The sequence below is a fragment of the Polyergus mexicanus genome, unplaced genomic scaffold, assembly GCF_030449975.1.
Source record: "Polyergus mexicanus isolate NDT 795.1 unplaced genomic scaffold, iyPolMexi1.0 SCAF_19, whole genome shotgun sequence".
Taxonomy (NCBI): domain Eukaryota; kingdom Metazoa; phylum Arthropoda; class Insecta; order Hymenoptera; family Formicidae; genus Polyergus; species Polyergus mexicanus.
In genome coordinates, this window is record NW_027223339.1 from 2371725 (window position 1) to 2396025 (window position 24301).

At 30.5% G+C, this 24301-nt stretch overlaps 4 protein-coding genes across 4 annotated transcripts; 3 read left to right on the forward strand and 1 right to left on the reverse strand.

Annotated features, from left to right (window-relative positions):
* Window positions 1-30: 30 nt before the first annotated feature.
* Window positions 31-4300, reverse strand: Nd-75 (NADH dehydrogenase (ubiquinone) 75 kDa subunit). Its single transcript, XM_070311444.1, has 12 exons — window positions 4196-4300; window positions 3785-3952; window positions 3299-3406; window positions 2852-3217; window positions 2330-2551; window positions 2097-2232; window positions 1656-2008; window positions 1387-1572; window positions 1120-1309; window positions 723-898; window positions 479-613; window positions 31-397 (listed from the first exon to the last, which is right to left on the reverse strand). The coding sequence occupies exons 2-12, from the start codon at window positions 3941-3943 to the stop codon at window positions 245-247; spliced, it is 2184 nt and encodes a 727-aa protein (XP_070167545.1). The 5' UTR covers window positions 3944-3952; window positions 4196-4300; the 3' UTR covers window positions 31-244.
* Window positions 4301-4986: 686 nt separating this feature from the next.
* On the forward strand, window positions 4987-6872 carry Eef1beta (elongation factor 1-beta). Its single transcript, XM_070311127.1, has 3 exons — window positions 4987-5176; window positions 6142-6569; window positions 6656-6872. The coding sequence occupies exons 1-3, from the start codon at window positions 5097-5099 to the stop codon at window positions 6808-6810; spliced, it is 663 nt and encodes a 220-aa protein (XP_070167228.1). The 5' UTR covers window positions 4987-5096; the 3' UTR covers window positions 6811-6872.
* A 2400-nt stretch (window positions 6873-9272) lies between these two features.
* On the forward strand, window positions 9273-19522 carry LOC138941602 (uncharacterized). Its single transcript, XM_070311431.1, has 8 exons — window positions 9273-9667; window positions 12616-12810; window positions 13475-13548; window positions 13642-13777; window positions 15629-15730; window positions 17732-17932; window positions 18535-18608; window positions 18695-19522. Exons 1-8 carry the CDS (start codon window positions 9604-9606, stop codon window positions 18833-18835), a joined length of 987 nt encoding a protein of 328 aa, XP_070167532.1. The 5' UTR covers window positions 9273-9603; the 3' UTR covers window positions 18836-19522.
* Window positions 19523-20197: 675 nt separating this feature from the next.
* LOC138941524 (lysozyme-like) lies at window positions 20198-24233 on the forward strand. The gene is made up of 4 exons (XM_070311273.1): window positions 20198-20307; window positions 22083-22277; window positions 22942-23015; window positions 23102-24233. The coding sequence occupies exons 1-4, from the start codon at window positions 20244-20246 to the stop codon at window positions 23231-23233; spliced, it is 465 nt and encodes a 154-aa protein (XP_070167374.1). The 5' UTR covers window positions 20198-20243; the 3' UTR covers window positions 23234-24233.
* Window positions 24234-24301: the final 68 nt, after the last annotated feature.

Below are 24301 nucleotides of genomic sequence, written 5' to 3' on the forward strand. Positions count from 1 at the left end.
ATATTTATTTTAAATAGTTTAATATTATCCTATTAACAACGAATATACAATTAATGGGACCAATAGAACCAACATTTATAAATTCCCATTTTTAGAATTATTTAATATACAGAGTTCTATAAATACATTTTAATGCTTTGTTTCTGTAATTATTTTATTACTGGCTGCGAGATGTCATAATATCTAGCCAGTATTACCAAATAACTACTAGATGAGAATTTTATTCAATACAATATTGAATGATTTATACTGCACTTTGTCGTTGTTTCATGACTGCTTGAATGCACTTTGCCATAGTTGGAGATGCTCGTGATACTACGTCAGTCATGAAAAACTGATCCAACGTCTTTTGTTTGATGTCAACAGGATCTGGTAAAAGTGATCCTCCGGATTGTTGCTACATGATATAAACAGTGTATATAGATAATATTGTCCTTATATTTAGGAAATTTGCTGCACATTTAATTCAGATACAAACCTTGGCTATCTCCAAAGCTTGTGTAAAGAAATTAGCTGGTTCAATATTACCATATCGTACCAAATGTGGCGCAACTTCTTCAAGCCTGAATCTAATTTCGTTTAAATTATCATATGGTAAAGTAATACCAGCCATCTATAATATAATAAAGTATATAATTATCACATGTATATATATCTTGATTACTTAATTTAGCGGTCTCAACATTTATGTATTTTGCTCTATGGGCATTTATTTATTATACCTCGGAAAGGGCACGAATAATTTTCCAATCTGGACGTGCTAAACCAGGTGGTGTAATTGCCGCGCACGTTTGTTGGGAGCGTCCTTCCGTATTAACATAACTTGCAACTTTTTCAGTGTATGCTGCTCCAGCTAGTACAACATCCGCAATGGCCGCACCGGCGTCACCGTGACTTCCTAAAATCATAAATAATATTTAGTGTAATAATATAGTTAATTAAAAATTATAAATTGATATTGCTATATATAGAGTTAAATAAAATATAAACAATTGTAAATATAAAGATAATCGATGATATATGAAAAATATAATAAATTTTTTGAAATTGATATATAATAAAAATATAATAGTTTAAAATATTCTTTTTTTAGCATTACACACATGTGTTTATACATACCTATATAAATGATAAATGTATTTGGAAAATCTTCTTTTTTAATATTTGCATCATCAGCACCCAAAAGGAACAAAATTTTCGGTTGTCGCTCTTTGATTTCTTCTACAGTCGAACCATAACCGATATCTAAGGCGGCAACTTGAGAAGCATTTGTATGCAATATATTTAAAATCTTCCAATCCTGGGAAGCCTAAAACCCCAAAAAGATAAATAATTATTACAATTTCTATAAAATTATCACATAAAAGAAATTAAAAGAAAATTTACTTTCGAGTTATCTCCTAAAGCCTTCGTCAATGTTTGCGTTTCATAGAGAATTCTAGCTCCGTCTTTTCGAGTTAGCTGATTAGCACCTAAGATAATAAGTGGTTTTTTAGCCTCTTTCAGAGTTGCCGAAAATGGATGTGAACCGTCACGTAATTTTGCTATTACGTCGAAGGATTCTCCCAAATGCTATATAAAAAAGAAGATGTTATATTTTATAAGAATATATTGCTATAGAAGAAATATAATGTAAAATAAATAAAAATTAATACCTCATGTTTGTATGTTAGATCTACGTCCGAACCGATAAGGGCAATTGTTTGTTCGCCATGTATATAGCCTTTCCTGAGACGCGTATTTATTAGTGGTGCTTCGTATCTCGGATTTGTACCAATCAATAGTACGACATCTGCATCTTCAATAGCAGCAATAGTGTTGTTCAATAGATAACTACTTCTGAGATCGATGCCCGATCCATCCTTCGGGAAACATTGTTCCGTCGCTAAATTTTCGCTACCCAATTTGTTCACTAAATCTTTCATGGCGATAAGAGCCTCCGCGTCTGCTAATTTCCCAGCAATCGTAGCACATTTATCCGCCGGCACATTCGCTATGGATCTAGCGGCTAATTATCAGAATGTTATATGTATAATTCAAATTAATAAAACATGACAAATCTAGTGGATACAAATGAATAACAAATACAATTTTACCAGTAATGAGCGCATCTTCCCAATCTACAGCTTGCAATTTTCCGTTAATTTTTACCATTGGTGTAATGAGCCTTTGTCTTTTGAGTCCATCATATGAAAAACGAGCTTTGTCCGAAAGCCATTCCTCATTCACTTCCTATCAATTGTGTAATTATTATTAATTATTAATAGCATATTATAAAATTACGTATTTTCTACAATATATTTGCTGCAAGCATGATAAGAATATTTACCTCATTTACTCTTGGTAGTATTCTCAAAACTTCACCAGTTCTGTGAGAGATAACTATGTTGCTACCAACGGCATCGTGAACATCAATACTGTCTGTACGACGTGTTTCCCATGGACGAGCAACAAACGCATACGGTTTACTAGTTAATGCACCCACAGGACAAAGATCAATGATATTGCCAGATAACTCTGACAAGAACATCTTTTCAATATATGTTCCCACCTTTAAAATGATTATATAATTATGACACAAATATATTTCTTGGAATAATTACTATATTAACAATCATTATCATGATCATATAAAACGATTATTCATTTGTATATAAAGTATTTTTAGTTTCTCAAAACATTCTAAAAAATTGAAAAATTGGATACGATCTTATAATATGATAAAACTAAATGGAAATAATTTATCTCTTATTTTAGCAAGATATATAGTTTGCAATGTAAACTGATGTATTTCTTATAATTATGTATTTATTATAATTATCTAAATATACAAATCAAATCTTAAGCATACCTGCATATCGTTACCACGACCAGTAGTTCCTAAATCATCAATACCAGCTACCTCTGAAGCAAATCGAATGCACCTTGTGCAATGTATGCAGCGTGTCATAACTGTTTTGATTAAGGGTCCAAGGTCTTTATCTTCCACTGCTCTTTTCCCAGAGTAATTAATATCGACGAATCTACTCCTGTCAGATCCAAAAGCCATGCTTTGATCTTGTAAATCACATTCGCCGCCCTGATCACAGATTGGACAGTCCAATGGATGATTAACCAATAAAAATTCCATAACACCCTCGCGAGCTTTCCGTGTCAAATCGGAATTGGTTTTCACTTTCCAACCTTTCATCACTGGCATAGCACATGCAGCAATTGGCTGTAAAATAAAAATAAAATAAATATAATCAATTAATTTTAATACATCTTATTCTTTTATCTATTGTGCTATGTTATATACCTTAACTTGCTTTTCTATTTCGACAAAACACATCCTGCAATTACCAGCTACAGCAAGACGTTCATGATAACAAAATCTTGGTATTTCAACTCCTACTTTGGCAGCAGCCTAAAAGATAAAAAAATTACATAAATATTAATGTGTTTTATTATCCATTATATTAATTTTAAATTATTATAAATATTATATATAATCTGCAATAATATTTGTAATAAGAATCTTCTTTCAATGTAATCTCTAAAGTTATAATTTATATAAAATTGATTAAAAGAAGTTTTTATATAATTTTCTCACGGAAAAACAAGAATATTTCTTATGTTAAGAACCTAACTTAAGAAATATCAAAATTATATATAAAGCAGAAATTTAATTAGTCTTGTATCTAACATAAGTTTGCCTGAATTCAGAGATTATATATATATATATATATATATATATATATATATATATATATATATATATATAGAAACATATATCAACCCAAACCTGTAAGACTGTTGTTCCCGGTGGTACTTGTACAGGCTTGTCATCAATGAAGAGCTCGACCAATTCCTGCTGCGACTTGCTGGATGTTGTATGAAAATTGACAGCGCAGAATCTTCCATTTGCCAGGCCAATGGCCCGCACGACCGGTAGCCTCAACATCTCGTCAAACTATCAACATCACAGTTGCAGTCACACTTTATTATGTAATAAATACAATTCGTAAATCAATGGCGAATTAACCTAACTGAAAAACTATAAATAAACAATAAGGACATGTATTTTCGAGATATATACGTTGTCATAGGTAGTATACCGAATGTCTTTACGAGATATCCCGATAATTGAGAGTATTCTTACATATGAGTTACACTTCTCAAACGAATGAAATAATCACAACCATTTTTTAAATACCTTCTCTAGACGTCAAAAACACCTAACAATCCGCGCTGAGCTCATAATGAGCAATGGCGAATAGGCGAATTCGATCGAAGAATGAAATTGCGGCTGTGTTCCGATATTCACTATCAGTATGAAAATCTACGGTTTAGGCCGATATTATATTTGTCGTACGACAAATATTTTAAGCATACTAATTGGCTGCAAAATAGAAAATTTCTTGAGTCCCTAGAAATTAGCCAATCAATGCGCTTAAAAAATTTGTCGTACGACAAATGTAATATCGGCCTTACATCACATAATAGCATTTTCGAATGTAGCAGGTTTAATCGCTCTCAGAACGATTAATGACGTCATTGCATCGTTTTTGTCAATAAAAGGCTTGAATTTATAGTAAAATATAGTGATTAATTGAACTGGATTGGATTATAACCCGTTCATTCGAAAACGCTTCAGAGATTTCGATCGGTGATTTCTTTTCTTTATAAATTTCTCTCTTATCTCTGCAAATATTAATTGAAAAATTAATTTGTCAATTATTATACACGGACGAAAAAAATCGATCAAAATCATCTATATTGATTAGCTGGTTACATTTTCTCGCAATCTGTCGTTCTCTGTTGTTCATTCTGATTGGTCGCTGCTCGTTTCTCTCTATCTGTAAAATTGATATTCACTAGATTTCACTAACACTAGATATTTTTCTGAGCCGAGTGCATCGTGTCCTGCACGAGCAGGGGAAAGTGCACCGGAACGAACGTCATGTCGCTGCTCACGTCGAGCGGTCGAGTAGAATCGCCGCGTTCGCGACGCACGCAGCTCTCTCTTCCGGCGACCAGACGAAGGGGTCCCCGCTGTCTTGTCGTGCTCTCGGTCCAACGTCCAACTATTTACTCGTCCAGAATACGTTCTCGTCATGGCCGTCGGTGACCTGAAGACCGATAAGGGCGTCGAGGACCTCAATATCTATCTCGCCGATCGTAGTTATATCGACGGGTGAGCCTACTTCTAGCGTATATCATGCGCGACTTCGATATGTCTCCGGTACACGTGCTTCACTTATCGCGGCATGTGTTGGCGGATTCTCTCTTCTCGTCTCGCCCGATGTGATACGATATTTTCTCATAATGCCCCGATGAAGAGAACTTATTCCGATCATGAGTATCAGTCGCACTCTTTTTATTTACAACCGCCGATCTCGCGAGGCGAATCGCGGCATTTCTAGTATCACGTATGGATATGTGTCACACAGACGCATACGCACACATACGTAGACACCGCAATCACGTACGCCTTACACTTATTTTTACATCTCTTTGCTTTTTTTTTCTTTTTTTTAAATATATACGGCTTTTTGTGTTTTTTCTTTAAATGAACCTAATGTATTCACTGTTACACTTTTGTGTATGTGAGAATCATATCTATTTCCATATGCATATGGGAGAGTAAGAGATATAGTTGATGATTTTTCTCACAGATATACATATAAGTCAAACTATTTTATATTTGCTACTCGATTATATATCGTATATATATATCCTATTTTTTTGTATATTATATAAACAATATATATTGCAAGATAAAAAATATTTTATTCATGTTACATATAAATGGACGATCTTTCCTAGTTTGAATATTAATGAAGATCTAATGTAAAAGAGTCTTTGTAAGTATATTTTTCTTATTCTCTTGTGTTTTTTTTAAATTTTATATATTTACCTTTTATATCTATGTTTCATTTACCTTATAATTTATAGAAAGAATGATAATAAAGTTAAAAAATTTGTATTAATCATATCTAATATAATCTAATTAATATGTTAGAACAGTATATAAGAAGATACATTAATTCTTATTTTCTGATAAATATGCCATGTATGATTTTGACAATGATATTCGAGTTGATAATAATCAATTTTAAAATATAAAATGTATCGTATAAAAGAATTTACACTCAACAGGTGGCAACCAACTCAAGCCGATGTTGCAGTACTCGAGGCACTGGGAAAAATACCGACATCTTCGAGTCCTCATGTACTCCGTTGGTACACTCATATAAAATCCTACGATCTTAAGTCGCTTCCTGGAGAAAAGAAAACTCCTTCCATCTTTAGTATCGCTAGTGCTCCGACTTCGTCCACGGCAAAGGCGAGCGAAAATGATGATGATCTAGATTTATTCGGTTCGGACGAGGAAGAAGATGCGGAAGCCGCAAAAATTAGAGAGGAAAGGTTAAAGGCATATGCAGAGAAAAAATTAAGAAAGCCCGCAGTTATCGCCAAATCGAGTATCGTGCTAGATGTGAAGAGCTGGGGAGATGAAACGGATATGAAAGAAATAGAAAATGCGGTAAGATCGATCCAGATGGACGGCCTCGTTTGGGGTGCATGTAAGTTGTTTTCGCTTTATTGCTCTGTCAACATATGCAGATTTATTAAATGAACAAATTATTAAATAAACTTTATATTTTTACAGCAAAACTTGTTCCAGTGGGCTATGGCATAAACAAGTTACAAATAATGTGCGTAATAGAGGACGAAAAAGTTTCGGTGGACTTGTTGATCGAACAAATTCAAGAATTCGAAGACCTAGTACAATCTGTAGACATTGCTTCGTTCAACAAGATTTAAGAAACGAAAACAGCTCATTACTTTTAATATTGGAATAATAAATATTAATTGTTTGTATATATACATATAATTTGTTACTCTCTTAACACACCCGAAGAATACTCCTAGTGTAGTCTCTAGAAATGATAATAATGTTGCTGAAGTTTCATTGCAAATATTTATTTTAATATTTTATGTATATTATTAGGCAGAGATGTTAATTAATGTATCGCATGTACCTGTGCAGCATACAAGAAAATTATTTTTCTATTTTAATATATCTTTGTGCACATTCTATCTGAATTCACTAGGTCGAGCTTTATTAAACTCCATTTATATTTATAAATATGTCATTTATGTGCCAAAATAAATAGAATACTATAATACTATAATAGAATATAACTTAAAAGAAGTTTACATTATTGATACTAATGTAACAACTTTAATTGCAATTTTTAATAAAGCAAGACGTTACAATTTTATACACAAAGATATTTTTTACAACATGAAAAATACATCGAAATTATTACACAATAGTTATCGATTTCAATTCTAGCATACTGAATTTTAGATATAATCTCACAATTATATCGTGTCATATATAATTTTTTTTTTTAAATCGAAATTACCGCCTCTTTTAAGATATCCGTCAAATGTGAGTTTATTCTTGACCAAGATTTGTTTTTGATGATGTATCATTTTTTAATCATTTATCTTCGATGCTGTACATTATAATGACAAAGATATACAATATTTCTTCATATTCTTAGCACATCAAATAGATTTGTCGATATTATATAAACTGATGCGGAAAAAATCTATTTCGTATAATCCACATAATTGTATCTTATTACGTGTATTCTTTTCTGTTGAATCATATTCAATTTGTCTAAATTATATTTCGCCGAAATTATAATGCATATTTATATAACAATTGAATATTATGTATATATCGAAAGGATATTTTATATATTATACGAGAATATTTGCGTATGTGTATTATATATTATACATTTTATTGCACATATATACACATATACATTAAAGTTAAACTTTTATCTCGCATAATATAATATTTCTAACTTAATTTTTTTCAAGATTTTTTAGTGTTCAAATTTTTCTAATTCTTCAGCAACCTTTTACCATGCTTTAAAAATTTTGAAAGGTTTACGAAATCATTTCGATACGATGTTCGTTATCAGTTTCGTATAACAGAAAGAGGAAAAGTAGCTATAACAAGAAAACAATTTGGAGACATAATATGGAACGAGAGATTTTTTACAGACTATATATATTGTTTGCATGATGATGTAATGGGAAATGTAGAGATTTATCTGCATCAGGCGAATACATACATCGAGTAATTATTCATATTTTATATATATATATGTGTGTGTGTGTATGTATAATATATATATGTATATATATATCTGTTTATACATTATTAGGAAGAGTGGAGTTCCCTCGCTTATTGATTTCATAACGTACGTCACTGTGGGAATTTCAACGAATGATTTCAGCTGATATAGTAATATTCCGAGAACATTTACAAACTTGTTTCCGAGGAAAAGTTCATCAATTGTATAAGTCCGTAGACGAGAGCAAACGGCCCGCTTAGGGCATTGACATTGAACCTGAAGATCCGGTTATCGCGGTTCTCGCATTTCTGTTGCAAGTTTTAAAGTAGCGCGAAATGTGCTTTGGTATGTTTAGAAAGGACGTTAGGAATCGCGAAAGAATGCAGGATTATCCAGAACGTTTCAAGGTTTGTCTCTTCTCATCATGAAATGCGAGATTAAGTGTCGGTATTTTATTTCTTATCTTCCAGTTTTCTTTTTTCTGTTGCAGATTTCTTTCATATGTATCGACACGCGCGCTGGCGCAGACATTTATATTGCAGGACGTGTTGAGGATCGCGGAAAGTTCGAGACTTGGTTTTTTAATATTCCGAGCTTTGCGCAAGTTTCGAATAGAAGAGCATGTGAGATAAAAAAGGTACAATGTTGAAAACTATTCAAAAATATAGTTACGTTTTTATTGACATTTCTTTTCGTGAATATAAATAATTATACAGTGACTAATATGTATAATAAAAAATGATTCGAGAGAGAGAGAGAGAGAGAGACATGTGTAACATACGTACACAGCTAATAAAATATTAAAATAAAAAAATAATACGCTGCACTTCAGAAATTTCGATTAAGATATTATGAATTGATTAATATCTTTAGTTTATGACTATTTGTGCGATTTATGCGAATATATAATGCTATTGAATATTTTTTCCATATTTTTATATAAATAACGATAAATAAAAAGAAAAGTCTAATGTATAATTAGTTTTTTCATATAAAGATTATTTGTATGTAGAAAAATGTTTAAAATTTATTCTAATTTTTTAAATTTTCTGGCTCGCGATTTTTGGAGAATATTTTTCGTGGAATACATTTCTCTTTGGAGTTAATAAAAAATCTTATTTAATGAATTGATCATTGCGATAATGCTCGGTCGTTTACCGAAGGACAGGACATTATTTAACCGCTCATTTTCGGTCACTTTCAGTTTTTGTTTTCGTACTTTTGTTTCTCTTCTCTTTTCGATACGATGATGACGAAGAAATTCTCGTCCTTCGACGACAAACGCTCTTCCTTGCCCCGCTCTTTCTGCGCCTCCGTATCCTTCTCTCCATCGTACGACTGCTATCGCCGTATATAAGAAAGTGATCGTCGAGGACAGCTCGGAAAGCGCGGATCATCTCGCGACGAGCACAGTGCATTAATATAGACACGTTTTTTACGGATCAACATCTTCGAGATGTTTGCGGGACTTTCGTGGATCGTCGCGACAACAATCGCGCTTTTTAGCGTTTGTACCTATGGTGAGCTATTGACATTTTTTCTATTTTATATTTAATAGAAGAACTATTTATAATAAAAAAAAATTTACTTTAAATTCGTGGAAATTATAATTTAATCATTGTTGCTATAGATAGATAAGTAAAAAATAGTAGTATTGCTATTAATTAGTAATCAAATTGCGATAAATTTGTAGAAAATACGAGTTAGAATAATGTTTAACTGAAATGAAAACAAAATAATGATTTAAAGCGGAACAGAATCGTTGATAAAAATCGAGATATAAATGATATTTTTTTTAAATCATCAAATAATAGGGCAAAAATATAATATGATATATTGGATATTCAAAGTTTGATCAGAACTCGAGTCGAATTCGAAGATAATAATTCAATAATTTGATTAAGAGATTCTCGATTATAAGCAAAATTGTACAGTGCAAAATAAGTAACTACTTTTCCGTATAATTATAGTATATAAGTTAATCATTTATCGATTAATGTCAAATTAATTTCTTCGAACACTCGATAAAATTCTTTTGAAGTTATTTAAATTTATCGAATAAATAAAATTAAAGAGTCGAAGAAATTTGCAAAATAAGTTTCTATCAATTTACAATTTGCATGTACTATTATTTTTTATAATGATTATATCATCTATCTATTTTTACAATTTACATAAACGATTTTTTTTTCTTCTAAAATTCCGAATCTTATTTTATTTTATTTTATATTACACCTATTGCGGCATTTAAGCAATATCGTTTCATTAGAATTATATACGTTTTAGTGCGAAGCGATGTTCTCCATGGAGTTAAATTGATTTGAAAGACAGAGATCTAATCACAAATCTGTAGATTTACCGTTAGTCCTAGGAATTTTTAATATCTGCGTGCCGTTAATAATAGTCCGCGTGTATATCGGAGTTGTTTAAAAATATTTTTATGATCGCATCCTTGACCATTAGCCGATCTTGCGATAGCTTTCTTATAGCGTTTTCGAATGAAGCAGGTTTGATCGCTCTGAGAGCGATTAAACCAAATTTTCTATGAATATATGTTTCACCGAATGAGTTTTGAATTTGATTGATATAAATAAATATATCTCTAGTAACTCACGACGATGTTTATGACATCAATTGCTTTCAGAACAATTAAACCTGCTTCATTCGAAAACACTATTATTCCATCTTTCCAAGAGCTTTTTCCTCCCATACACTTGTGCTAATTCTGATAATTTATAAAGAACACCATATTAATCTTTTAGAAAAGTAATAAATAATCTAGTAAATAATATATGCAAATTTTTTTAAAAATATATGTCTGTTGAAAATGAGAAATTGCTCGATTATTTTTTTTCCTTCTTTCTGAATATAATACATTTTCTATAATAGTTAATGACTACATAACACTACGAGTTACGTATATATAATCATGGTACTATTACAAGTCCACTGGATTCTCTTTAGCGATGTTATGTTTATCACAAAAATTAGATGACTAACAATAAGATGATTATTGTATGAACTCCTCGTTCCGTTTTCTAATGGGTACAAAATTGCGATGGATATTATGATTATTGTTTTTTAAACAATGTTTTAATGATGCATCTTATTTGATGACGAATGTAAAAATTACAATTGCGGTGAAATCAAAATTAAGATAACGATAAACTGTAATTGTTTTTATCCTAATGAGATAAGCTTTTTTTTTAGATCCGTTGTGTTTCCTCGTAAATCACTTTTGATAATTTCATTAAATGCAATTATGATATGCATAGTAATGCTGTGACTGTATGTCAACTGTATTTCATTGCGATGAAAAGTTTCGATTAAAAATAAAAAATATTAATAATAATATTACTTACAAAATGAAAGCAATATTCCTAAATCACATATTAATCTCAGAGGGAATGCATATATTTTACAAATATTTAATACTAATGTGTATATTTTTTAAGCAATCTAGACATACCGAATATCGTTTATGACGATGAAAGATTTAACATAACGGTATTGACGGTGATAAAATCCGTGATTACGAATTCAAGACCAAAATTGCTTAAAATGAATTAACTAAATCGAATTCTGCATTAGCTTATCGTAAATTTATTAAAGAAATGGAATAGGACGATTCTTCTTCGCGCGTTTTGTTATTTTGATAAAATTTATTCTCGATAATATATTTTGAAGAAAATTTAGGGATATAAGAATCGCATTAGATCCTAGAACATGCAAAATTTTGATTACAAATAATTTGGCTATATGAATGCAGAATAGCTCTATTATTAAAACGAAATTGACAGAGCAATATTATAACACATTTCATTCAATAGTTCTGGAGAGATTCTAGATTTCGAATAAACCGCTCTTCCCCCTTGACTTGATTAGCTATAAAAATGACAGAGGCGAGATACGATCTGAATATAAGATCGAACCGAAGAGGTTTTTATTGTAGCTTGTTGTGGCGCGCGTCTGAACGAGCTGCAATTTAAATTCATGGACTGTTTTAAGTTATATTTTTATCCGTGACGCCGCAGAGAGAGAGAACCACCGCGCCCATATACAGAGCGGGCACAACACAATAAGACGCGATTCCGAAAATATGCCGATTCCACACATTCGCAGAGATCTAACAAATGATTTTTTGTGCGTTTCTTATTGTTATTATTACTCCCAAGTTGTGCCATCCTGTAAAAATGGTTTAGATAATTAAATTCTGGTCATATAAAATCCTAACAAGAAAATATCCATTCTACGATAAGACTTTACAGAATAGAGAAATTTAACGGATCTGCTACAATTATCATTTATAATAATATTCTATCATTATTATGTTATTGTTATTATTAATTATGAATTCGACGATCTTCTCACTAAACTTTTTTTATTGAGTAAACTTTTACATATACATAATACGGTACCCGCTAGGACATTATATTTTTATACATTAATATTTTTTTTTTCATTACAGCTCAAGAATCAGCTTCGTCCAATCAACAGCTCGTGTCACAAGTCTGCTTAGGCTGCATATGTGAAGTTACTTCGGGATGTAACACCACTATCGGTTGCTATGATTCGGTTTGCGGACCTTTTGCTATAACATGGGGCTACTGGTCTGATGCTGGCAAACCAACTCTAAACAACGAGCCAAGCAGTACCGATGGTGGTGAGTTTTTTTTTTTTTTTTTTTTAAATTAAACTGCTTTCGAATATCTATTCGAATACCATAATTATGTAATTCTTTAATGCTTTATAGCTGCATTTTCTTCTTTATATGACTCTATCTCCCTCTCTAATAGAAATAGACAAATGTATTATTATACATTGATAAGAAAAACGACATGAAGAAAGAGCATTGACGAATGTATAGAAAGCGTAGCTAAAAAGAGAAATTCGACTAAAATTTAAAATAAAAATTATGCGCATCGATTCAAGAGATTGTTATCAATCAATAATTCAAGAATGCATAGTGTTGCATTAAATGAAAGCTTCTAAGAATTCGTATAACATTAGTTACATAAATGTAAGAATAAACAAATATGCGATATTTCTCTGCAAGAATTTATCTAATTAAGTAGTTTTCTTTATCAAATATATACGTTGAATTTGCTTAGAACCTGAAAAAGAATACGAAATATATTGCTCTTTTCTTATACAAAATTACATAATTCAAACATCAATAATATAACTGTCTATTTCTTTTTTTCAGTATAATTTCTAAAAAAAAAAGGAACGTGAAATTTAAATACTTATACTTAAATTATATAAAAGCACAAATATAAATTTTATTATAATAATATGTAATAAATATTCTTTCTTTTCATTTCTAGCTTATCCCCGATGTGTCAACGATCCTTATTGTGCTGCTCGTGCGATACAAGGCTATATGGCCAAATTCGGTCAGGTAAAATCACATTTCTTGTATCGAGATTTCGAATACAGATAATATTCGATATCATCACTGATGTGTAATATCTTTTACGCATTTATTAAACAGGACTGCACTGGAAACGGAGTGATCGATTGTGATGATTATTTGCGTATTCATCGATTTGGCGGATATGGCTGTACCAGTTCGCTAGACAGTAAATTCGAAAATAAATACAAATTGTGTATACAAACTTACGGACGCTAATAATGTATGTATATCATGTTGGAACTTAACAATAATCCATTAATTATCATTATATTTATATGTTTATATAAATATTATTACATATGTATAACGTATATATAGTATGTATACAGAGTGAGGCATCTAAAACAGACCATCCGAATAACTCCCATAGTTTTGGAGATAGGAGAAAATATTTGAAATAAAAGTTGTATGGTATCGAGGGGGAAATATTGTGGAAGTGAACATTTTTTTTAGGTGGAGGCGCTTATGAGATTTGAAGGTCATCTTCATTTTTTTAAATAGAACCATCCAATTTGTTTTATATAAATCGATTCCTCGCAATATTTGGCACAAAAAATTATAAGGCTAAGATGGCCAAAAAGTGAATAGTTCACGAAATATTTTGTACTTTATTTTGATATAATTTTACATAAACTATAAAATATTTCATAAAATATTCATATTTACATTTGTGTTCTCTCTGGTGTTATCGTTTATACGGATCATAGAATGTAAATAAACATTCAATCACCTTGTACACTTCAATCTTTATGTATATTCATACTACATGTTGAGTTTAAATAAGTATTTAGTATGGAGTATAAAGTACTAAATATTTCGTAAACTATTCACTTTTTGGCCATCTTACCCTTATAATTTTTTGTGCCAAATATTGCGTGGAATCGATTTATATAAAACAAATTGGATGGATCCATTTAAAAAAATGAAGATGACTTTCAAATCTCCTAAGCGCCTCCACCTAAAAAAAAATGTTCACTTCCACAAGATTTCCCCCTCGATACCATACAATTTTTATTTCAAACATTTTCTCCTATCTTCAAAACTGTGGCAGTTATTCGGATGGCCTATCTTAGATGCCTCACCCTGTTTATGTATACATACAAGATGCTAAATTTCAAACAAGCCGAATATTTCAATAACTAAATGAAATATCGAGTTTTGTTTAGGTTGTATCGTTTCGAGGCGGAATTTAATAAAAAGAATTTGACTTTGAATTGATGCGTCAAAAAAAAATACACAGAGTATAACGCTCTCTTTTATCACGCTACGTACGAGCGAGAGAGAACGCAAGGAGCATGAAACAGAGTATGTCCTTTTCTACGTGCATCTTTATACCCATTCTTTAAATAAAGGCAAACGCTCGGTCTAGATATACTATGTCTATGCGTAAACCCAAATGCTCTCGACGCGTTACATCAATTTAAAAATTGCAGTATTTTGTTTTCCGGAGAAGCATGTGCCCCATTTATTGTTTATAATTATTTTTTCATATAAAGATTTTTTTGTATTTGTAAAAATATCTAAAATTTATTCTAATCTTTTAGATCTGATTTTTGCAATTCTTGAAGAATATTCTTCGTGAAGTATATATCTCTTTGCTGCTAATAAAAAATCTTATTTATTGAATTGATCGGGTGCAATAAATGCTCGGTCGTTTACCGAAGGACAGGACATTGTTTAACCGCTCATTTTCAGCTACTTTCAGTTTTTGTTTTCGTATTTTTGTTTCTTCTTTTCTTTCTCGAATGATGATGCGGATCGACGAAATTCTTGTCCTTCGACGATAAACGCTCTTCCTTTCCCCGCTCTTTTTACGCCATCGTATCCTTGTCTCTATATTGTGTACGACTGCTATCGCCGTATGTAAAAAAGCGATCGAAAAATAGCTCGGAAAGCGTGGATCATCTCGCGACGAGCGGGAATATTCTGTTTGATCACAGCCATTCATATCAATCGTTGCCTAGGATAATCAGAAACGATTGACCAATCATAAAGTCTTATTCTGAAATTGGCCAATTGATCATATGTTCTATCGGACCTGCAACGAGCACAGTGCGCTAATATACTTTGTTTCTTGCGGATCGACAGCAGTATATCTTCGAGATGTTCATGGGACTTCCGTGGATCGTCGCGATAATAATCGCGCTTTTTAATGTTTGTATTTACGGTGAGCTATATTTTTTTATTTTTTTTTTTTAATAAAAGAAAGTTTAATAGAATTATTCATAATATACAAATTTTCTCCAAATTTGCAGAAATTATATTGTAATCAATGTTACTGTAGATAAGTAAAAAATAAGTAGCAGCGTTACTATTAATAGTGATCATATTACGATAAATTTGTAAAAAAATACGAGTTAGAATAATATTTAACTGTATGTGAAATGAAAAATATAATAATTAAAAACAGGACAAAATCGTTGATAAAAATCGAGATATAAATATTCTTTTAAATCTCGAAATAATAGAAATATGTAACGAAAATATAATATGATATATTGGATAATCAACGTTTGATCAGAATTCGAGTCAAATTCGAATCTGTGATTCGAAGATAATAATTCAATAATTTGATTAAAAGATTTTCGATTATAAGCAAAATTGTACAGTGCAATCTAACTAAATAGTTTTTCGTATAATTATATTATATAAGTTAATCTTTTATCAATTAAATGTCCGATTAATTTCTTCGAGCACTCGATAAAACTCTTTTACAGTTATCTAAACTTATGGTATAAATAAAATTAAAGAGTTGAAAAAAATTTGCAAAATAAGTTTCTATCAATTCGCAATTTGCATGCTCTATTTTGTAGATTTTTTTTATAATGATTACATCGCAGCTATCTGTTTTTATAATTTATATAAACAAATATTTTTTTATCCTGAATTCCTTTTTATTTTGCGTATTATGCTTATTGCGATATTTAAGTAATATCATTTTATTAGAATTATACACGTTTTAGTGCAAAGCAATATTTTCCATTGAATTAAATTGGTTTGAAAGACATCAAATATCTGATCGCAAATCTATAGACTTTACCGTTAGTTACAGGAATTTTTAATATCTGCATACTGTTAATAACAATCTGTATATCGGAATTGTTTAAAAATATTTTTATGACTGTGTTCTGTAACCATCAGCATATCTCGCCAAATCTTATCTCTTATTATTCCATTTTTTCAAGACCGAACTTTTCCTTTCTATACACTTATGCTAATTCTGATATATCTATGATTTTTAAGGAGTATCATTATTTCTTTAGTAACGTAATATCTAGTAAATAATATTTACGAGAGATTTTTTTTTGATACATGCTCTTGTGTTAAAAATGATGAGAAATTACTAAACTATTCTTTCTTTCTCTCTTCCTGGAATGTACATTTTTTACAATAATTATTAATTATTACATAACACTATAGTTATGTAATAGTTATTAGTAATTATTATATAACTCTACAAGTTACGTACATATATATATATATTATAATCACGAAAATTAGATCATCCCAGGTAGCAAATGTACGTGATTTAATATCAAAGTCACGTTATTTGACATCCATTAGACATTATTTGACATCAAAATCACGTGCGCTCGCTAGCTGGAATGATTGATAACATGATGACTAATCGTAAGATGATTATCGTGAGAACTCCTTGTTCCGTTTTATATTTGTACGCGAATCTTGCGCTCGAATTGCGATAGATGTTATGATCATTATTTTTTGAACGATGTTTTAATGATATTGTTTTGACGACGAATATAAAAATGACAGTTAGATGCAGTCTATTTGCGACGAAATCAAAGTAAAGATAACGATGAGCTGTATTTATTTTTATCCAAGACATTACATTGGGCGCATTAGGCAAAACAGTTGGGGATTTATGCGCCGAATGGCCTATAATCTGAAGCACTCCCACTGCACGTTGTGGCATCGGACGCCATCTTTTCTAGCAAAAAATTTTTATACTACATCGACGCAACTGTTGTCGTCTGTGTTATCTTGGTTAAAATAAAACACGTGTCGATCAGATGTCGAGTAATATCGAGCGCTCACTGCAAATCGTTCAGCGGAAGAAAGCGCTGGGAGAAGGAACGATCCCGCAATTGTCGTGTGTATTGAATGCGGCCATTTTTATACATTAATGTTTTTTTTTTTTTCATTACAGCTCAAGAGCCAGCTTCGTCCAATCAACAAATCGTATCACAAATCTGCTTAGACTGCATATGCGAAGTTGCTACGGGATGTAACATGACTGTTGGTTGCTCTAATTTGGCCCGCCCTTGCGGACCTTTCTTTATACAATGGTCCTACTGGCTTGACGCTGGCAAACCAACTGTAAACAACGAACCGAGCAATACCGATGATGGTGAGTTAAGGTGTTTTTTTTTTTTTTTTTTTTTTTTTTATAAAAAGAAAACTGTTTTCGAATATCTATTCTAATACCATAATTCTATAACTCTTTAATGCTTTATAGCTGTATTTTCTTCTGTATGTATTATTAAAATGTATTATTATACATTGATAAGAAAAACGATATAAAGGAAGAGTGTATAGACGAATGTATAGAAAGCGTAGCTAAAAAGAGAAATCTGACTAAAACTTAAAATAAAAATTATACACATCAATTCAAGAGATTTTTGTCAATCAATAATTCAAGAATGCATCATAATGCTGCATTAAATGCAGACTTCTGGGAGTTCGTATAACATTAGTTAGATAAATGTAAGAATAATGAACAAATATGCGATATTTCATTGCAAAAATATTTATGTAGTTAAGTAATTTTCTTTATCAAATTTATTACCTTTAATTTGATTAGAATCTGACAAAAGAATACGAAATATATTGTTCTTTTCTCGTACAAAGTTACATGATTCAAACATTAAAAAAAAAAAAAATTATATAAAATCACAAATAGAAATTTTATTACAATAATATGTAATAATTATTTCTTCTTTTCACCTCTAGCTTTTATCCGATGTGTCAACGATTTTTATTGTGCTAGCCGTGCGGTAGAAGCCTACATGATTAAATTCAATCAGGTAAAATCACATTTTTTGTATCGAAATATAGATAATACTTTATATTATGACTGTTGTATAATATCTTTTACGAATTTATTAAACAGGACTGCACTGGAGACGGAGTGATCGATTGCGATGATTACCTGCGTATTCATCGATTGGGCGGAAACGGTTGTACCGGCTCGCTAGACAGAAAATACTTAAATAAATATAAATTGTGTATACAAACTAATGGGGGCCAATAATATATACATATTATGTTGGAACTTAACAACAATCCATTAAATATCCATTAATTATACAGGATGTCCGTTAAAAATTGTGCCAATGGTAGTGCACAATAAATTGAACAGAAAAGTCCTTTACCATTTTGTGATTTTCGTAATAATTATTAAGAAATTAATTAAAAAAGATCGATCAATTCGTATGAAAATATAAGCGCGCAGTAAAAAAGGACAACCCATTGATGTGTGGTAGCTAGGACGTGAGAATCCATCGTTATGTACCGCTCGTATGTAACCGTTGTCATTTGTAGAGTGTTCCTCTCAAAACTTCCTCGCATGCCTAGCGACCGTAAACTTTTGGGATGTCTCTGGGCCGTTCTTTCTCGCCGCGCGCTTATAGTCACGCGAATTGATCGATCTTTTTAAATTAATTTTTCAATAATTATTACGAAAATCGCAAAATGGTAAAAGACTTTCCTACTTAGTTTAACCGGCTCTATCTGCACACGACGCGCGATGCGATTGACTCCGGATACTGTATATAAAATATATACAAATATCCAATAATAATGTATCTTTATCAAATGTTTGGAATCGTTAATTTTTATTGTACTGCAAGAAGGTCTGACATATAATAATTAGAACCTATTAAGATCTGATATATAATAACCAGAGAAATGTATAATTTTATATAAAACCATGACATATAAAACGCAAATACATTTATATAAAATTATGATGACATTATCATTTGTTTTAAATATGTATGCAATTAATAATTTTGTTTTTTGTGAATGTATGTGTTTTATACAAAGAATATCTCCAATTTATTGTTGGTTGAATGTTTTTGCTTGATATAAAGATTGATTTTTATATTTTCAGTTGTCTTAGAATAATACCATAACTTTTTTTTGGTTTTGCCATTTAAATTTAAATTTCTTTTTATTATATGTATTAGTGTTATTCTATATTTGCATTGGGCTTCATCTCTCTAAGCTTTTTCTACTTTGATCGTTTTTTATATATGCTTAATTTTATATATGCTTAATCTTTTTTTAAAATAAGTTATTAAAATTCTTGTCCTTCGACGATAAACGTTTTTCCTTTCCCCGCTATTTTTACGCCACCGTATCCTTGTCTCTATGATACGACTGCTATCGCCGTATAAGAAAGCGATCGTCAAAGACAACTTGGAAAGCGTAGATCATCTCGCGACGAGCGGGAGCATCCTGTTTGATCACATACTGATTGACCACAGCCACTCATATCAATCGATGTCTAGAATGATCATGAACGATTGACCAATCATAGATTCTTATTTTGAATAGGCCAATTGGTGACATGTCCTATCGGACCCCACCCATGACGAGCACAGTGTGCGCTAATATAGGCTTTGTTTCTTGCGGAGTGACAGCAGTATATCTTCGAGATGTTCGTGGGATTTTCTTGGATCGTTGCGATAATAATCGCGCTTTTTAATGTTTGTACCTACGGTGAGCTATTGATATTTTTCTACTTTCTTTTAATAGGAGAACTATTCATAATACACAAATTTCTTCCAAATTCGCGGAAATTGTAATTTAATCATTGTTACTGTAGATAAGTAAAGAAGTAGCAGCGTTGCTATTAATAGTGATAAAATTGCGATAAATTTGTATAAAATACAAGTTAGAATAACATTTAACTGTGTGCGAAATGAAAAAAAATAACAATTAAAAACGGAACAAAGTCGTTGATAAAAGTCGAGATATAAATATTTTTTTAAATTTTGAAATAATAGAAATATAACGAAAATATAATATGATATATTGGATATTTAACGGTTGATCAGAATTCGCGTCAAATTCGAATCTGTGATTCGAGGATAATAATTCAATAATTTGTTTAAGAGATTTTCGATTATAAGCAAAATTGTACAGTGCAATATAATATAACTAAATATACTTTTTCGTATAATTATAGTATATAAATTAATCTTTTATCAATTAAATGTCCGATTAATTTTTTCGTGTACTCGATAAAACTCTTTTACAGTTATCTAAACTTATCGAATAAATAAAATTAAAGAATTGAAAAAATTTACAAAATAAATTTTTATCGATTCGCAATTTGCATGTTCTATTTTGTAGATTTTTTTATAATGATTATATCGCAGTTATCGATTTTTATAATTTATATAAATAAATTTTTTAATCCTAAATTCCTTTTCATTTTGCATATTATGCTTATTGCGATATTTAAGCAATACTTTTTCATTAGAATTATATACGTTTTAATGCGAAGTAATGTTTTCCATTGAATTAAATTGGTTTGAAAAACATTAGATATCTGATCGCAAATTTATAGACTTTACCGTTAGTTCCAGGAATTTTTAATATCTGCATACTATTAATAACAGTATGTTTATCGGAGTTGTTTAAAAATATTTTTATGACTGTGTTCTGTAACCATCAGCTCATCTTTTATTATTCCATCTTTTCAAGACCGAACTTTTCCCTTCTATACACTTATGCTAATTTAGATATCTAAGATTTATAAAGAGTATCATCATTTTTTTAGAAACATCTATTAGTAATATTTAGTAAGTAACATATACGAAAGATTTTTTTAATGCATGCTCTTGTGTTAAAAATGATGAGAAATTACTATAGATTATTTTTTCCTTCTCTCTTTCTGAAATGTACATTTTCTACAATAATTAATGACTACATTTTCTACAATAATTAATGACTACTACATAACATTATAGTTATGTAATAGTTATTAATAACTATTATATAACTCTACAAGTTACGTACATATACATATTATATATTATATAATTACAATACAAATCCGCTGGATTTTCTTTATATATAGCATTGTTATGTTTGTCACAAAAATTAGATGACATTCCAGATAGCAAATGCACATTTAACATCAAAATCACGTTATTTAACATCCATAAGACATTATTTGACATCAAAATCGCGTGCGCTTGCTAGCTGGGATGATTGATAACATGATGACTAATCATAAGATGATTATGTGTGAACTCCTCGTTCCGTTTTACGTTTGTACATGAACATTGCGCTCGAATTGCGATGCAAGTTATGATTATTATTTTTTAAACAAAGTTTTAATGATATTCTTTTGACGACAAATGTAAAAATGACAGTTAGATGCGGTCTATTTGCGGCGAAATCAAGATTAAGATAACGATGAACTGTATTTGTTTTTATCCAAGACATTACATTTTTATACATTAATATTTTTTCTTTCATTACAGCTCAAGAGCCAGCTTCGTCCAATCAACAACTCGTGTCACAAGTCTGCTTAGACTGCATATGCGAAGTTACTACGGGATGTAACACCACTGTCGGTTGCTATGATGTGGCTTGCGGACCTTTCCTTATAATACCGGCCTATTGGGTTGACGCTGGCAAACCAACTGTAAACAACGAGCCGAGCAATACCGATGGTGGTTAGTTTTTTTTTTTTTTTTTTAAATTAAACTGCTTTCGAATATCTATTCGAATACCATAATTATGTAATTCTTTAATGCTTTATATTCTTTAATGCATTTTCTTCTTTATATGACTTTATCTCCCTCTCTAATCGAAATAGACAAATGTATTATTATACATTGATAAGAAAAACGACATGAAGAAAGAGCATTGACGAATGTATAGAAAGCGTAGCTAAAGAGAAATCCGACTAAAATTTAAAATAAAAATTATGCGCATCGATTCAAGAAATTGCTATCAATCAATAATTCAAGAATGCATAGTGTTGCATTAAATGAAAGCTTCTAAGAATTCGTATAACATTAGTTACATAAATGTAAGAATAAACAAATATGCGATATTTCTCTGCAAGAATTTATCTAATTAAGTAGTTTTCTTTATCAAATATATACGTTGAATTTGCTTAGAACCTGAAAAAGAATACGAAATATATTGCTCTTTTCTTATACAAAATTACATAATTCAAACATCAATTAAATGACTGCTTATTTCTCTTTTTCAGTATAATTTCTGAAAAAAAGGAACGTAAAATTTAAATACTTATACTTAAATTATATAAAAGCACAAATAGAAATTTTATAATAATACCATATAATAATTATTTCTTCTTTACACCTCCAGCTTTTAACCGATGTGTCAATGATCTTTATTGTGCTGGTCGTACAGTAGAAGGCTACATGACCAAATTCAATCAGGTAAAATCACATTTCTTGTATCGAAATATAGATAACACTTTATATTATGACTGTTGTATAATATCTTTTACGAATTTATTAAACAGGACTGCACTAGAGACGGAGTGATCGATTGCGATGATTATCTGCGTATTCATCGACTGGGCGGAAACGGTTGTACCGGCGCGCTAGACAGAAAATACGAAAATAAATACAAATTGTGTATACAAACTTACTGACGCTAATAATATACGCATATCATGTTGAAACTTAACAACAATCCACTAATTATCTATACTTTAATTATATTACTTATATATACATGGTATCTGGTAAAGATTGTGCCAACGTTTGTGAGTGCGTAAACCACAATAAACTGAACAGAAAAATTCTTCACCATTTTTTTTTCTTTATCAAAGATAATTTACTGTTATATAAAGACATGAGCTTCAAAGCATAAAATATTCAAAGTAAATTTAACACAAATTGATATGTAAAAAGCATAATAATATATTTTGCGCGTATTTGCAACTTACCAGTAACTAACAACATATACCCTGCTTCACTGCTCGGTATAGCATGGTATCAACTAGGTAAATACCAAAATGACTAGCCACTACCATAAATTACTAATCACACAAAAACATTCTGGTACACATTGGTATATGTACCAAACGATCGCCAAAAATCGCCTATAGTCACGCGAATTGGCCGATATTTTTAAATTAATTTCTCAATAATTATTATGAAAATCGCAAAATAGTAAAGGACTTTCCTATTCAGTTTAACTTGCTCTATGTACATTACGGATGGAGCGATTATTATCAGACATGCTGTATATAAAATATACACAAATATCCAATAACAGATATGTATCTTTATCAAATATTTAGAATCATTAATTTTTATTGCACTGCAAGAAGATCTGACATATAATAATTAAAACCTATTAAAATAAAATGAGGATAGTGGCTGATATCTTGCATTGCAATAAATAAATAATTGTTATGGACTAACTAACGAGCAGAGATAGATGTCAATTACATTAAAAATTCATAAGTGATGTATAACTCACTTTAATTAGATATAAATATTTCGACTCTGCTTATAGACTTCTTCAGTATAAAAGACAGAAAAATTTTTTTATATGTAATTAAAATAAATTAGAATTATACTATATTATATATAAAATACTATATCTCAATAATAATATTAAAATATTATATGAGAAATCGACATATATTACTTAAAAAATAATTTTATATCGATACTCAAATCGTTATTTTTTTCTTTTTATATATTACATA